A 15,700-nucleotide genomic window follows, 5' to 3' on the forward strand; every position below is an offset into this window, starting at 1 on the left:
AGGAAAAGAGAAAATTAGGAAACAACAAGCTTTTTTAGTTGCATGTTCAATTCATTGATCTTCTTGTTCTCTATTTTATTTATGTAAGCATCTAGAGATATAAAATTTCTCCTAAGAACTGCTTTGGATGCATCCCATAAATTTTGGTATTTAGTTTCATTATTGTCATTCTCTTGGATGAAATTATCGATTGTTTCTATGGTTTGTTGTTTTACCCATTCATTCTTTAGGATTAGATTATTTAATTTCCAATTAATTTTTGGTCTATTTCCCCACATTCTTTATTACATGTAAGTTTTATTGCATCATGATCTGAAAAGAACACATTTACTATTTCTGCCTTTCTGTGTTTGATTGAGGTTTTTTGTGTCCTAATACATGGTCAATTTTTGTATAGGTTCCATGTACTGTTGAGAAAAAAGTATATTCCTTTCTATCCCGATTTAATTTTCTCCAAAGGTCTGTTATACCTAACTTTTCTAAAATTCTATTTACCTCTTTAACTTTTTTCTTGTTTATTTTGTGGTTCAATTTATCTAGTTAGGAATCAACAATAAAACACAATTGAATTAGAAAAAATATTTTAAAGTTACAATCAGTGGAACTTCAAGACTTAGATAAGTCTGTAGTGGTGATGTGGGAGGAAGAAGGAAAATTAACATTAATTCTAGGGCTATTGAACCCAAGTGATCAGGAGAAAGGTTGTACTATTAGTAGAAACAGAGAAGTGAAAAAAAAAAGCTAGTTGGGGAGCATTATGATGAAAGGTCAAGATGACAGTTGAGAAGTAGTTTTTTTTTTTTTTTTGAGAAGTAGTTTTAAACAGAAATTGAGATTGTCACTGATGAGACATACAGGTGTTGATGGCAAGTAGTCAGAATTGCATTTCTGGTACTCAGAAGAGTGGTTGAAATTTGAAATGTATTTGTCTTTCTGTATAGATGATCTGTGCAGGACTCATAAGAGTAAATATGAAAAGAGGACTTTTGATAGAAACCATTTATTCTTAGTCATAAGAATTCTGAAGAGACATTCAAAGAAATTTTGATTATTTAATGATCAACTAAAAGAGCTAAAGTAACTGGGGGAGGGAAGAGAGGTAGTGAAGGGACTTATGGAAGAAGTTTGACTCAGGCCAAGAGAATTTATTCAGGCTGAAAAGCAGTGGGTGGAGTAAATGATGTAAACCCTCTGCCTGTATTTGTGCCAGTGTTTCTCCCTGAGTTTTTCTCAGTGGGATTTGGGTCCCTGTGCTGAAGTCATGAGGAAGGACCATTTTTTTTTTTTTTTTTTTTAGCTAAAGCTTTTTATTTTCAAAATATATACATGAATATTTTTCAACATTCACCCTTACAAAACCTTGTATTCCAAGGTTTTTCCTTCTCTTCCCCCATCCCTCCCCTAGATAGCAAGTGATCCAATGTATGTTAAACATGTACAATTTTCAACACATTTCCACAAATATCATGCTGCACAAGAACAATCAAATAAAAAAAAATGAGAAAGAAAATGCAAGTAAACAACAACAAAAAAAGTGAAGCATTTTTTCATCATGAGTCCTGTGGAACTGTTTTAGATCATTGCTGAGAGAGTTAAATCATTCAGAGAATTCAGAGAATAGTTAAATCATTCAGAATCAATCATTGTATAGTCCTGCTCTTACAGTGGTTCTTCATTTTGCATCAGTTCATCTAAGTCTTTCCATGTTTTTTTCTGACATTGGCTTGCTCATTTTTTAAACTGCAGTAGTATTTCACTAAAATCATATATAATTTGTGGTTGCTGACCATTCCCAGTTGATGGACATTCCTTCAGTTTCCAATTCTTTGCCACTATAAAAAGAGTTGCTACAAATAATTTTTGTTCAATTATGTCCTTATCCATCCTTTCCTTTTAAAAAATCTTTTTGGATATAGACCTAGTAGTGGTATTACCGGATCGAAGGGTAGACACAGTTTAGAGCCCTTTGGACATAGTTCCAAATTGCTCTTCAGAACAGTTGGATCAGTTCACCACTCTAGCAGTACATGAATGTCCCAATTTTCCTACATCCCCTTCAACATTATTTTCTTTTTCTGTCATATTAGCTAATCTAATAGGTATGAAGTGGTACCTCAGAGTTGTTTTAATTTGTATTTCTCTAATCAATAATGATTTTTAGAGAATTTTTTATGTGGCTATGTGATAGATTGGATTTCTTTGTCTGAAAACTGCCTGTTAATATCCTTTGATCATCAGATACCATTTTTGATACTTCCTAGTGGTGTAACCAAGTCACTTAATTTCTCTGTGTTAAAATCAACATTTTAGGTCTAATCTAAATGTCATAGATAGGTTGTAGTATGTGTTTCTGAAGGGAGTTTCCATACCGAGGGCTTCAGATTTAAGAATAACAAATCAATTCTTTTAACACAATTGTCATTCAAACTAATGTAACATTCTTTATAAAAATGAATAAGTTGTTGTCAGCCTGACATAGTTCTAAATTCTTCTGTGTAAAAGTGAATCATCAGTCTTTTGTTAGTTCATATTATAGATATTCCCATCTCCAGTTTCAAGTAGGTCACTTACATAAATACATTTTGGAACCAAATGGGGAGTGGCCTGTGGCAGGGCAAGGGACAAAATGATGATATTCAGGTCAACCGACAGTTCCACTTTTATTGTTTTTTGAACTTATCATGACTCTTTTTAGCTGAATATCTCTTTGGAGAAATTGTCCAAAATGTAGTTGCTATGGCTGCTAAGCAATTGTCTGGTTCTAGCTATCAAAAAATTGAGAAGTTGAGGTATTTCAAGTGTGGGGATAGTAAAATGTAAGCTCCTTGAGTGCAGGGATTTTTTGTCTTTGGAACCCCACCACCTTGAACTATGCTTTGCACACAGAAAACACTTCAATGCATATTGAATTTCTTAAAGGACATTTAGGTTGCATTCTTCTAGGTAATGAGGAAGGGCTTTGTGAGGAAAAATGTTAGTAGTGACTCATAAGTGAGAGAAGAAAAAGCAAAGGCCATTAATTGGGGAAACAGGCAAGAGGTTCAGAGTTCTAGGAGAGGAAGGACAATAGTCTTCTAGCTAAGAGGGCCACTTTTTCATATCATTGAATTCTTTTGGACAATTCAGAAAAAAGCAGAAACTAAAACCCCAATCCCTCAAATGGTTAGGTACTGATATTTGGGTTATATTTGCAGTTGCCTATACAGATAATAGAATTAGAGGTTCTGAGGTCTCACAAGTTAGTTATTGTACAGATGGGTCAAAAAGGTGAAATGTTTTAATTCTACATCAAAAGAAAATAAAATGTTATTGGAAAACTTAAGTTACACTTGATTTGCATAATATTCATTATTCCCTGTCATTAAAATGAATAATGGTTTAGTGTACACAGCAAGATGCCTGCAGGATATTTTTTTGTTTGAACTTAGATTCCTTTTTAGCAGCAGTTCAGACTTGTCACTAATAAATATTCGTCTGGGGACTATCATATGGTTCCACAGCAATATCCAAAGGAGGTTTTTAACAGCAACTTGAAGAGCATGTCCTTCTGACAGTGGGCCATTAGAATTGTCTTTGCCATCATTTTTAATTGAATAGGGCTTTGTTTTCTACAAAGAAAAATCTGTTATACATGACTTATTTCGCACTTTGGTTATTGTTCAGCTGATTTTTAAATGATTCTGTATTTAGTGACTTAAGCAATAGCTCCATTTTTGCAAATGTTAATATTCATGACTCAGCTTGGCTTAGTGGAATCAGGCACACCTGAGTTCAAATGCCTATATCTTATATTTATTAGTTCTATAATCATGAACAAGTCATTTAATTTCTTTGAGCCTCAAAAAATTCTTTAAGAATAGAGATAGCACAGTGTGGTGATTGAACACTGAACTTATATTCAGGAAGACCAAGGTTCAGATCCTACTGCATTTGCCCTACTGGGGACACTAGCTGGGTTCCCTGTGTCTCAGTTTTTTCATGTTTAAAATGAGGGATGGGGTCAGACTCCATGGTCTCTAAAGTCCCTTCTAGCACTCAATCTCTAATCCTATGAGTTAGGGATATATATAAATCTCTATATATCATATATCTGTGGCAAGAATCCCATAGTTCCTCTGCATTCAAGTTTTGTGTCCATAGGCAAAATATGGGAGATGTAGGTTGTGCAGTGGAAAGAGTATCTGACTTAAAGTGAGGAAAACTCATTTTCCTGAGTTCAAATCTAGCCTCAGACTTCCTCACTATGTGACCCTGAGAAAGGTCTTATCTCTAAAATGAGAAGAAAATGGCAAGAAAACTCCAAATGGGGTCACAAAGAGTTGGAAACAACTGAAGAATAACAAAGGTAAACTATAATATTTTTCCCTTATAAAAATAAAAATAAATAAATGAAATATTTTTATTTTCCCAGTTACATTTAAAACAATTTTTCTTATATTTATTTTTAAAACTTTCAGTTACAGATTCTCTCCCCTTTCTCCACTCTCAGCCCCTATTAAGAAAACACCTGTGAAGTTATACAAAACATCTCCATGAGTTATGTTGTGAAAGAAAACCTAGATTTCCTCCCCTAAAAAAAATCCTCAAGAAAAATAAAGTAAAAAAAAAAAAGAGACAGAGAGACAGACAGAGAATATACTTCAATATATATTCAAACACAATCATTTCTTTGGGTATGGTTAGTTTTTGTCATAAGTCCCTCAGAGTAGTCATGGATCATTGCACTTCTGAGAATAGTAAAATCATTCACAGCTGACCATTCCATAACATTGCTGTTGCTTTGTACTCAGTACATAAAATATAAATGTTAAAGAACTGGCATTTTTTGGATGTGTTTTCAGTAAGGCTAGAACATGAACATGTATTGGTCAACAAGCATTAAGTGCCTATTGTGTCAGTCGATAAATATTTTTAAAGCATCTTCTTTGTGCCAGGTACTGTGCTTAATGCTAGAGAGTAAAAGAAAGATAAAAGGCAGCCCCTATTCTTAAGAAGGCCATAGTCTAATGGAGGAGACAATGTGTAAACAATAATGTAAAAAGAAGCTACTGTGTCAGGCAGGTATAGTATGTTCAGGTTGTTATTTAATGAAATAACTGATTCACATTTCTTTTATGTTGTACAGGAAAAAAATATACACGAAGATCTCATAACCAGTAAGGGCGTATTGGAATTGAGAAGGATTTTGAAAATGATTTCAGCAGTCCCCAGAGGTTTGAATCCTCACATCAAGGAATTTGTTCATATAGTTTTGTCCTTGCAAATGGTACAGGTAAAAGCATTAATTTGTTTGGTTATGGGAGTGTTTAGGAGTATAATTCTATTGTTTTGTTTTATTATTCTCTTCCTTCTCTATAAATTTTGTCACAGTTTTTTTCAGCAGTAAAAAGGGATAATAATAGAACCTACCTCCCAGAATTGTAGTGAAGATCAAATGAGAAAATATATGTAAAATGCTCAGTATAGTGTCTGACATATAGTAGGCATAGTATTAATACATGCTGTTATTAAATAAGGAGAGATCATAGTCTTTTCTGTCCTGAGAGACTTTTTAAATAATTGGGCATTTGTTATTTAGAAAGTAGGTTTGAGTGGCTGTTTTTCTTCTTGTCATGAGCATGCTATATTGACAAATAAAAAGTAAACCGGAAGATCTAGAGTTCTAATCCCAGATCTGCAAGTAGTCACTTTAGTTTTTAACAATACATACCAGTTCTTTTCATTTTCCTGGTTTGTTTTTTCACATAGAAGAAAGTGATTATAAATTCAAAAAATTTTATAAGAATAATAGCTGAAATTTCTTTCAGAAATTAGATTTTTGTTTAAATGAATTGTAATAAGAAAATACTGGTTTTCTATTTTGTGATTTGGAGGAATAAGAAAGGAATGAATTCATGAATTCAAATCTAGCTTTGGCCACTTACTAGTTAGGTAACACGGGCAAGTCACTGAACCCTGTTTATCTCAATTTCCTCATCTATAAAATGAGCTGGAAAAGGAAATGGCAAATCACTCCCATATCTTTGCAAGTAAACTTCAAAATGGAGTCACAGAGAAGACATAACTAAAACAACTGAACAATCTAATTTTAAAATTAGGGCCATCTCTCACTTTAAAAGCCATCCATTCAAATATTTAGGAAGCATCTATTATGTGCAATGCATTATACTATCACCTCACTTCATTACATTTCTCTGCCCTCAATGAGCTTATATTCTACCAAAAGTATACAACATATTCACAAAAATTATTTGTGAATGTAATTATAATAGACTTTAGAAAGGGCAACAATAGATTCAACCTAGATGAGATAATAGGTGGACATACAAGGGAGTGAGTAGAAAAATAAATGATTCACTGAACTCACTTCACCTCACTTCATTTTACTTCACCCCAGAGGGTTAGGAAACTAAATGAAACAGTGCAGAGTGTGTCAGCCTTGGAGTCAGGAGAACCTGGATTCAAATGTGATTTGATATACTTAATGGCTGTGTGACTGTGGGCAAGCTATTTAACTCTGTTTGCCTCAGTTTTTCTCACCTGGACAATGAACTGGAGAAGGAAATGGTAGACAATTTTGAGATGGAATCATGAAGAGGAGTTGGACATACCTCAACAGCCACAAATTATGCAAGAAGAGTCTGTCGTAGTTATATTGAATGTGTTTTTCCCCAATTTAGAGGAAATGTGCCATTTTGTTTTTTGTGTCAGTCACTTTCTTTGATTTAGAGAGGTAAAGTCACTACCACTAAACTTGTCTTAGAAATAGCACATATATGTTTGCTGGAAACAGCATATTGTTTTTATGAAACACAGTTAAAAATACCTGCAAATGAAGAGAAAAAAACAGCGAAGATACAGTGAAGAATGATTTAGTATATGTTTCTCTGCTCATGCTTCTAAGCACCCTGATTTGTGAAATCAAATTCACAGTTCATCAGTTCAGCAAGTCTTTTGCTTCTAGAAAGAATTGCCCACAGGAGCAAAATCATGGCATCATAATTTAGAGAAAGACTACAAATCTGGAGTTTCACACAAACAGTGTTGGATGACAATGAAATCATAAAATTTCTCTTTCTAATCTAATACAAAAACATTTATTAAGCACTTGCTATTTGCTAGATAAGTGTTGCTAAACACTGGGGATAGAGAAATAAATACATAAGTTAGGCAGTCCTTGCCCTGAAGCAGCTTCCATCCAATGGGGGAAGAAGTACTGTGATCTTATTAGGTAGAGATGAATGTAGATGGGAGTGAATCTAAGTTTCTCCAAAGGAGGGCATTGGGAGAGGTGTTTGGTACACCACCCTCCAGCCCCCTACTCGGAGGAGGAGGGGATGCTGATGAAGGTAGTCAGACCTCAAGTTAGCATCATGGCGATGATTTAGGAGTGGGAAGGGCATCTGTTTCCCGGCGCTGAAACCAGGCACAGCACATATGCCTTCCCGGTGTTTACTTTGGTCTTTCCCCATGATATCTGCTCTAATGCTCCTTAGATACTGTTGCACTAGTGGAAAGTTTTAATTTAAACAGTCTAGTTTTCAAGTTTTCTTGCTGGAAGCCAGCTTCTCTGATCCTATAATGCTGTGGTCCAGCAATTATGAACTGTTTGCAATTATGACAATGTTAACTCCCAAACTACAAGAATAGCAGACAATGAAAAGCAAATATAGTCCCATGTTTTTCCTTCTCTTAGAATTTAATATTTTGCCTATATTATGCTTGCATGGAATGAGCCAACAGCGTTATAGCCTCCCACCTCCTTTTTAAATAAGTGGTTTGTTACAACCTTAACATTAAATGGCACTAAAACAATTAAACTTTCTAGCTATTTGAATTATCAAAACCAGTACTCAAATTTCTCTAACAAATTGGCATCCACTCCCTCTGTGTCTCCTTCAAGATTTTTCTGTTTCATCTATCCCCTGTATAATTTTCTTTTCATGTTATTGAAGTTGATATTTACTCTGTTCTGTTTTGCATTTTGTACTTTGTATTTTTGATTTATTTTGTTTAAAATACATTTAATTTTCCCCCAAATTTGTGTTTTACTTTCTTAGAAGCAGTGGGTTTTTATTTTAGGACTGAATCTTCCTGTCTTGCAATCAGGCTAGAAGTGGGTTTGAGACCTTTACTGATAGCATAGGAGTTTTGACATGTTTCATTTCCAACACGGGCCAGTTCACTCCTTCCTTGTTCCCTAAACTTTCATGCTAGAGGTTTAGCATGTTAATACTGAACTCAATGTGTGTACCTGATTGGTTTACCCCACTATTGCTCAGAACACCTGAAATCAAGAAACAAATAGGTGGAAGCTGGGATTACAGGAATTCCATGCAGCAGCCATGGTTTTGGTTTTGGTTTTTTCCTTTTGTTAATTGTTCCCTTATTTTCAATGTGACTCTTAGAACACCTGTGAGTACAATTAATAAACTTTCTTAATTTATTAAATAAAAACTTTTTATTTGTTTTTTAAAAAAACAACATAACTTTTTTTGAGAATGCTGATCTCTGTCCCATTCCAGGTGGTCCTTCAAGAGAAATTCAGTAAAAGATGGAGGCAGCATCAATATTCTAAAAACTAGTGCGGGGTAGTGGGAAGACAATATTTACTATTTCAAATAGTTTCTCTTTTCTTGTTCAAATTGACTTTTTAAAAATTGGAGGAAGAGGGGCAATCAGATGCATGGTGGTTAGAATACCAGCCCTAAAATCAGAAGGACCTGAGTTCATCTCCATTTTGAGATACTTTCTACATATGTGACCCTGGGCAAGTTACTTAACTTCAATGCTTTCTATCCCTCTTCCCCCCCCCCCAAAAAAAATTACAGGATGAAACATCCTTTACAGCTCTTTTTTTGTTTCTATAATGTAGTTATGTTGCCTCCAAAACATGGACACTGTACCTAACCTCACTGCCATTAATGAATATCTGTAAGTTATCTATCAAGTGGATAGAGTGTAGAATTTGAGGTCAGGGAGACCAGTCAAATCCTGCTTTAGATATTTACTGGTTGTGTGATCTTGGGTAAGTCATTTAATCTCTATCTGCTTCAGTTTCTTCAACTGTAAAATGAGGATAATATTTTCCAAAATTTTTGTGAGAATTAAAAGACATAATATTACAGTATCTGGCACAGAGAGGCACTTGAAAATACTTATATTGCCCTACCTCATCAGTAAATGGCCATAATTTTACCTGTAGGTTTTACTGTGGGTGGCTCTTTTGAGGATCAAATGAGATATGTAAAGTGTTTTGCAACAACAGCAATAAGAATAGTATACCAGTGTGGTTGGATTGTAGAATGTGTGGAGACAACTGGGGTTAGAGAAGAATAGAAGGAGAAAGGAAGGAGGCAGCACAGTGGAGAGAGCATCAGCCCTGGAGTCAGGAGGATCTCTGTTCAATTCTTTTATGTTGAACAGGAAAAAAATACATACATGAAATCTTATAATAGTCTCAGGAAGGGACTATTGGATTTGAGAAGGATTTTGAAAATGATTTCAACAGTTCCCAGAGATGTGAATCTTCATGTCAAGGAATTATACTTAATAGTGGTATGACCTTGGTCAAATCACTTTACCCCAATTAGAAGAAAGAGGGCAAGGAGAGAGGGGGAAGGGGAGGGAATGAAAAGCTTTAAATGTCAAATTGGGAAATTTGGATTGGATCCTGGAAGTAAGAGGGACATACTGAAGCTCAATGAGCAAAGGGGAAAGGCACCAGAACAGGGTCAGCCCTACACTGTAGAAAAAATGACCTTGAAGAATCAATGGAAATAGATGAGTTATAGAGGGCAACTAGGACTGTGTAGCTAGAAGTGATAAGACATAGTAATAGATTAGGTATGTGTAATTTAGAAAGGGCAGAAGGTGACATTTAGGTTATGAGCTTGGATTTCTAGGAGGATGTGGTGGTGCATGCAACATGTTAGTACCAGACATTGTGTTGGAAAAGATCTTGTTCTCTTTATACCAACTTCTTATTGAATGCAATTAACATAGCCTTACTGTTCAGTGTTTCAAGGCTATGTCGTATTTTCCTAGTGTTTTGATTAAAAAAATAGTTTGACTTTTTTACTTTCCCCGTTAGTGGACTGTTTTTCTCTTTACATCTGAAAAAAAAATTTTTATTTGAAAAAAAAAAAAAGATTTAGGTAAGTCAAGAAAAAGGAGATTTGAGAGGCAAGGTAATGAGTTCTTTTGGACTTAGGCAGTTGGTGGAGTGGGACTGTGACTCAGAAGAGAAAATAGGAATTGATGTATAGATCTAGTTATTATTAGCATAGGGATGATAACCAAACCCATGAGAATTGATGAGATCATCAAATGAGTAATACCATGAAAAGAGATAAGGGACCAGGACAGAACCTTTGGGGACATCCACGCTTAGTCAGCATGTCTTGGCTGAAAGAAATAGCAAAAGAGAAAGAAATGTCAATGAAGACAAGATAGGACGACAAAAATCCAGAATGGAGAAAAGGTGAGAGAAGGTGATCTGAAGTGTCAATGAGACTGATGATTGAGAAAAGGCCATTAGATTTTTTAAAAATAAGAGCTCATTGATAACTTTGAAGCGTACAGTTTCGGGTGAATGAGATGGGAAATCAAATTACAGAGGGTTTTGAATGGAGTAAAAGAAGCCTAAAAGGAGTAAAAAAGAAGGCCAAGTATAGACTTATTTCCCAAGGGTTTAACCTGAAGGAAGGAGAAATATGGTACAGTAGCTATTGAAAAGGATAGATTTAAATGTTTTCTTTTTTTTAATGTACAGAGATAAATAGGCATGTTTGTAGATAGCAAGGAAGGAGCATGTGTCTATATATTTACATATATTGTGTACACACACAATGTACCCATATGGGGAGAGAAGCATAGAATGCTTGTCTCCCTTCAGCAAGAACTCAGTTGAGTTTAGGTAACATACATTTTTAATGGACACAGTAAGCCCAGATTGTGATTTTCTCTATCTTTATTCAGTAGCACGTGAATAGCAATGAAGGAAACAGATGGTGATAGTAATCCAGGGTGGGTGGAGGTTTTGGCAAGCCCTGATCAGCTCCGTTTTACTAGAGGAAGGGAATTAAGGGCAGAGACAGAGTAGAATTGAGTTGCTTTATCAAAGGTTTAAGAGTGTAGCTAGTGCAGTTTTAATAGTCTTGAAAAGTAGAGCAAATGGAGATGAAGATAAAATACAGGGTTAAGGGTAGTAAAGGGGACAGTTAGATAGCATAATGGATAGAATGAAATTGGGAAATCTCTTGTTTTTGAGTTCATATCTGGCCTTAGACAGTTGTTATCACCCCAGGCAAGTCACTCAAGCCTGTTTGCCTCAGTTTCCTCATCTGTAAATGAGTTAGAGAAGGAAATGGCAAACTACTTTGCCAAGAAAACCCCAAATAGTCACAAAGAGTCAGACACTGAAATGATTTAGGATTGAAATGACAGTAGCAGCAGCAGCAACAACCACAAATAACAAGGTAGTAAGGCATAAGGAAAAATGGAATAATAAAAGATTATGAGTGAAGGTGTTGGTCATAGGAAGGAGACTGAGGAACTAGGATGTTCCTTGAGGGATCATTAAGTGTATAGAAATCCCTAAATATAAGGGCAAAAGTTAGGGTGGAGAATTAGACTTTGAAACCAAGTGCTAAATTCCTTGTGAAGGAGAGAGAATGACCCAAGTCTGGCAGATAACTGCACTTACAAACTGAATCAGATGATACATCTGTTGTTAGTGAATCCCACAGAATGACACAAGAGTGACTAAGGCAGCAGGAATGGTAACAAATGACAAAAGGGAGCAAAGAACTAGGGTGTCTTCCAGCACTAGTTTCAGGGAAAGGAGGAGGAAATGAGTGACAGTATAACTGTATTGGAGATGATGGGCAGGAATACAGTATTTTCTGAGAAAAACTAGGTGTTCATTGAGTGCAAGGAAAGGAAAAATAGCATGAGAAAAAAGGTTCTAGGATGAAGGGAAGTTTTTTAATGGTAGATAAGGAGTTTCAGACAGTATAATGTGTGGGGCTGGCAGACTTGGATAGGAGGGAGGTTTGGTTCATTGAAGTGTTTGGAAGAGTTAAGAGTGGAATTTTTCTAGTTTTAGGGACTTTAGCATCTTTTTCCTGGGGCTTACACTTTCTTGTTTTTCAGTTGGTTTTTCAATTGTGCCTAACTCTTACCCGATTTGAAATTTTCTTAATAAAGATACTGGAGTGATTTGCCATTTCTTTCTCCAGCTCATTTTATAGATGAGGAAATTGAGGCAAATAGGATTGTGTGACTTGCCCAGGGTCACACTTTTTAGCTTTCAGGGAATATTGAAGGTATATCAATCTCTTTCAAGTGTTAATGAGGAAAGTTATCTGTAGTGAAAGTGAAGTCCTGACAGTAGAGTCTCAATGGACTTGTTGAGGTGAAGGACTCTGGTACTAGAAAGGAGTGTGATATTTGATTCTTAGATTGGATAGTCGTGGGTTTGGGGTCCACTCAGGAAACCAGGACTTTGTCTTAGTTAACAGTAGTATTAAAATAACAACATAAGGAAGAAATACAATATATTTTTTAAAAATAAGATTTGTTTTCCAATTCTTCTACCTTTAATAATTGTTGACTTTGTTTCTTGCATTTGATGCTATGAGTTGTACTTTGATTCTATATAAATATTTTCATTTGCTAAGGGTAGGTAAATGGGGGACATGTGTTTATTAAAGATTGATTTTTGTGCCAAACACTGTGTGAAGTGCTTTACAGATATTATTTCATTTGATCCTTACAACAATACTGTGAGATAAGTGCTATTGTGATCCCATTTTATAGTTGAAGAAACTGAGGCAGAGATTCAGTGACTTGTCCAGGATCACAAAATTTGTAAACCTGGATTAGGCTGGATTTGCACTCAAGTCTTTCTGATTTCAGACCCAATGCTTCTTCAACCAAAACATCTACCTACCTCAGCAATTAAGTGTGGAACATAAAATTATGGACTTGATATGAGAAGGTTGAATTTTAAATATTACTATCTGAAAATTCACATAATTTTTGATGCATAATGTTCTCAAGGTGTAAACAGTATGATAAATATTGCTAATGGGAAGGTTTTTACATTGACTGCATGTGGGCCATTTGTAGCCTTTTAATTAGTGTTCTTGTGTAAGAGACATGGCTTAAAATAATTATTAATAATACGCCATTCTGTTTTTTAAAATTACATAACTGTATAAAATATATGTAGCTTTCAAATATGGAATTTAACTAAAATGTTTTATACGTGGGAACAAAACTAAAAATAAGATAGGAGAAAGAGCTATACATGTCAAATTCTGCTACTGTCTAGAAACTAGATAAAATATCAGAGAAATAGATTAAATCATAATGAGCTAGAACCAGATACATAAAAGTAATCTGAGGTTTGACAAACTCTGCATTCTGGAACTCTAGGGAAAGTATTCTTTATTCAATAACATCTGTTCTGAAAACTTGATAGTACTTTGGCAAAGACTGGCATGGTGGCAGACCAGCAATATGCTGTTCAATATAATAAAAATCTAAATGGATCAGTGATCTAAATATTAAAAACAAATCCCAGAACATCCACATCTATGAGACCACAACTCTGTTGAGGTACTGATTTGTGGTTTTCTTTCTACATTGTAATGCTTGTACTTTTCAAAGGAAAATAAAATTTATTTCAAAGCAATGAGAATTCAGTATAGTCACTTATAAAATTCATTTGTTGTTGATTCATTTCTGGCTCTTTGTGATCCCATTTGGAATTCTCTTGGCAGAGTCATTGGAATAGTTTGTCATTTCCGTTTCCAGTTCATTTTACAGATAAAGAAACTCAGGCAGAGTTAAGTGACTTGCCTACAGTCACACAAAGCATGTCTGTGGCTGGATTTGAACTCAGAGAGATGAATCTTTTTTACTTCAGGCACAGCATTCTATTCATTGTGCTGCTCAGCTGCCTCAAGATTCCTTACTCCTCCTAAGAGCAACTTTGTTTAGTTCATTTCTTCTTGAGAACATACATAATTTAATTGGCATAAAGGCACTAACTTAATTAGTCTATTTGGCTAATTTTGGTCACTATGAAATCTGTATGCACCAATAATGATCAGCTACTACCTTAATAATTTTTGGATTGTATTTGAATATTGAAAAAAACCATGTGGTTTTTGCTTACTTTCTTTTGTTAAAGACTTTACCTTAAAAAGGCCAAGGTCTCCCACTGCATCCAGGGCCATTGCCAGTCATCCTGATTTATATCTGGCCATTGGACCTACATGGCTCTGGGGGGGAAGTGAGACAGGTGACCTTGCATAGACAGCTCTTCCTCAGTTAAATCCAATTCACTGGAATGCCATGGCGTCATCTCCTGGTATGTCATGGTCTTCTTTGAGAACAAAGGGCAAACAACAACAATAATATCTTTTGTAAATAATCACTAGTTTTTATACATTTTAAAATATTTTTATATGATGAAAAATTAAGCTTCCCTTGTATGTTCCTTAGTCATGGAATCATAGCTTTAAAGCTGAAAAGGAACTTTGGAACCATTTAATTCAATCTTTTCATTTTATATTTGAGGACGTTGGACCAAAGAGGTTTAGTGACTTGTCTAAATCATACAGATACTAAATGGTAGAAGTAGGAGTTTAGACCAGGTTCTTTGACTTCAGATCTGTTGTTCTTTCCATAGTACCATGTGGTTAGTTGAATTATCCAACTATCCTGGTTAGTTATCTCACTTGACACTTCATCTATATCAGTGACTTAATGCTCGCTGTCTTCCATGGCAGTATTCTTGCTCATCTCTGTCTTTTGGAATCATAGGACTATAGGATTATACAGTTTTATGGTTTGAAGGGAAGTCAAAGATCTCTAGTCCAAGGCTTTCATTTTTCAATTAAGGGAACTGAGGCATAAGGAAGTTAAATGACTTTCTGAGGTTCACACAAAGACTCAGAGTGGGGATTTCAAAGCCTCCTTCTTGTTTCTCAGATAAGACCTTCTATCTATTGACTTCAAGCATTTTCACTGACTGTCCCCCATGTTTGGGCTTCTCTTCCTCTTCTTCTCCACCTTTATTCTCTTATAAAGGTAATGGTTGATCATTACTGATCATATAGATTTCACAGTGACCAAAAATTAACCAAATAGGCTAATTAATAGTCAATACCATCATGCCAATTAAATTATGTATGTTCTCAAGAAGACATGATCTGTATAGAATTGCTGTTATGAGGGTTAAGGACTCTGAAATCACATTTTCTACATGAAGAAATTCTTTTTTTGGGAGGGGAGGAATTGGAGTTGTGACTTGGTCAGGAACACACATTAAGTTAGCTTTGAGTGTCTGAGGCCAGATTTAAGCTTGAGTTGTCCTGATTCTGGGTTTGATTCTTGATCCACAGTGCCATCTGGCTGCCCTTTACATGAAGCGATTCTTGATTGTCTTAGGTTCCTAGTACCCTTTCTCCCAATGTTTCCTTGTATTTGTTATATATGTTTATATATTATATAATTCACTGGATTTATGAGAGAGAGAGAGAGAGAGAGAGAGAGAGAGAGAGAGTGAGAGAGAGAGAGAGTGTCTTTGTTTATTTGCATGTTATTTACCCTAATGGAATGTGAGCTGCATTAGGACCAGGACTATCCTTAGTGCTGAGATGTCACAGAATTTGACACGTAGTAG

The 15,700-nt window shown here is 35.2% G+C and overlaps 1 protein-coding gene across 3 annotated transcripts in view; it reads left to right on the forward strand.

Annotated features, from left to right (window-relative positions):
- The window catches only part of DZIP3 (DAZ interacting zinc finger protein 3), a 116,783-nt gene that overhangs the window by 12,995 nt on the left and 88,088 nt on the right, over nucleotides 1–15,700 (forward strand). For all 3 annotated transcript variants that reach the window (XM_051985254.1, XM_051985256.1, XM_051985255.1), the window contains exon 3: nucleotides 5,126–5,272. In XM_051985254.1, the coding sequence (XP_051841214.1) occupies nucleotides 5,126–5,272 (147 nt within the window). The remainder of the gene's footprint in view (nucleotides 1–5,125; nucleotides 5,273–15,700) is intronic.

This window comes from Antechinus flavipes, chromosome 3, assembly GCF_016432865.1.
Source record: "Antechinus flavipes isolate AdamAnt ecotype Samford, QLD, Australia chromosome 3, AdamAnt_v2, whole genome shotgun sequence".
NCBI classification, from domain to species: Eukaryota; Metazoa; Chordata; class Mammalia; order Dasyuromorphia; family Dasyuridae; genus Antechinus; species Antechinus flavipes.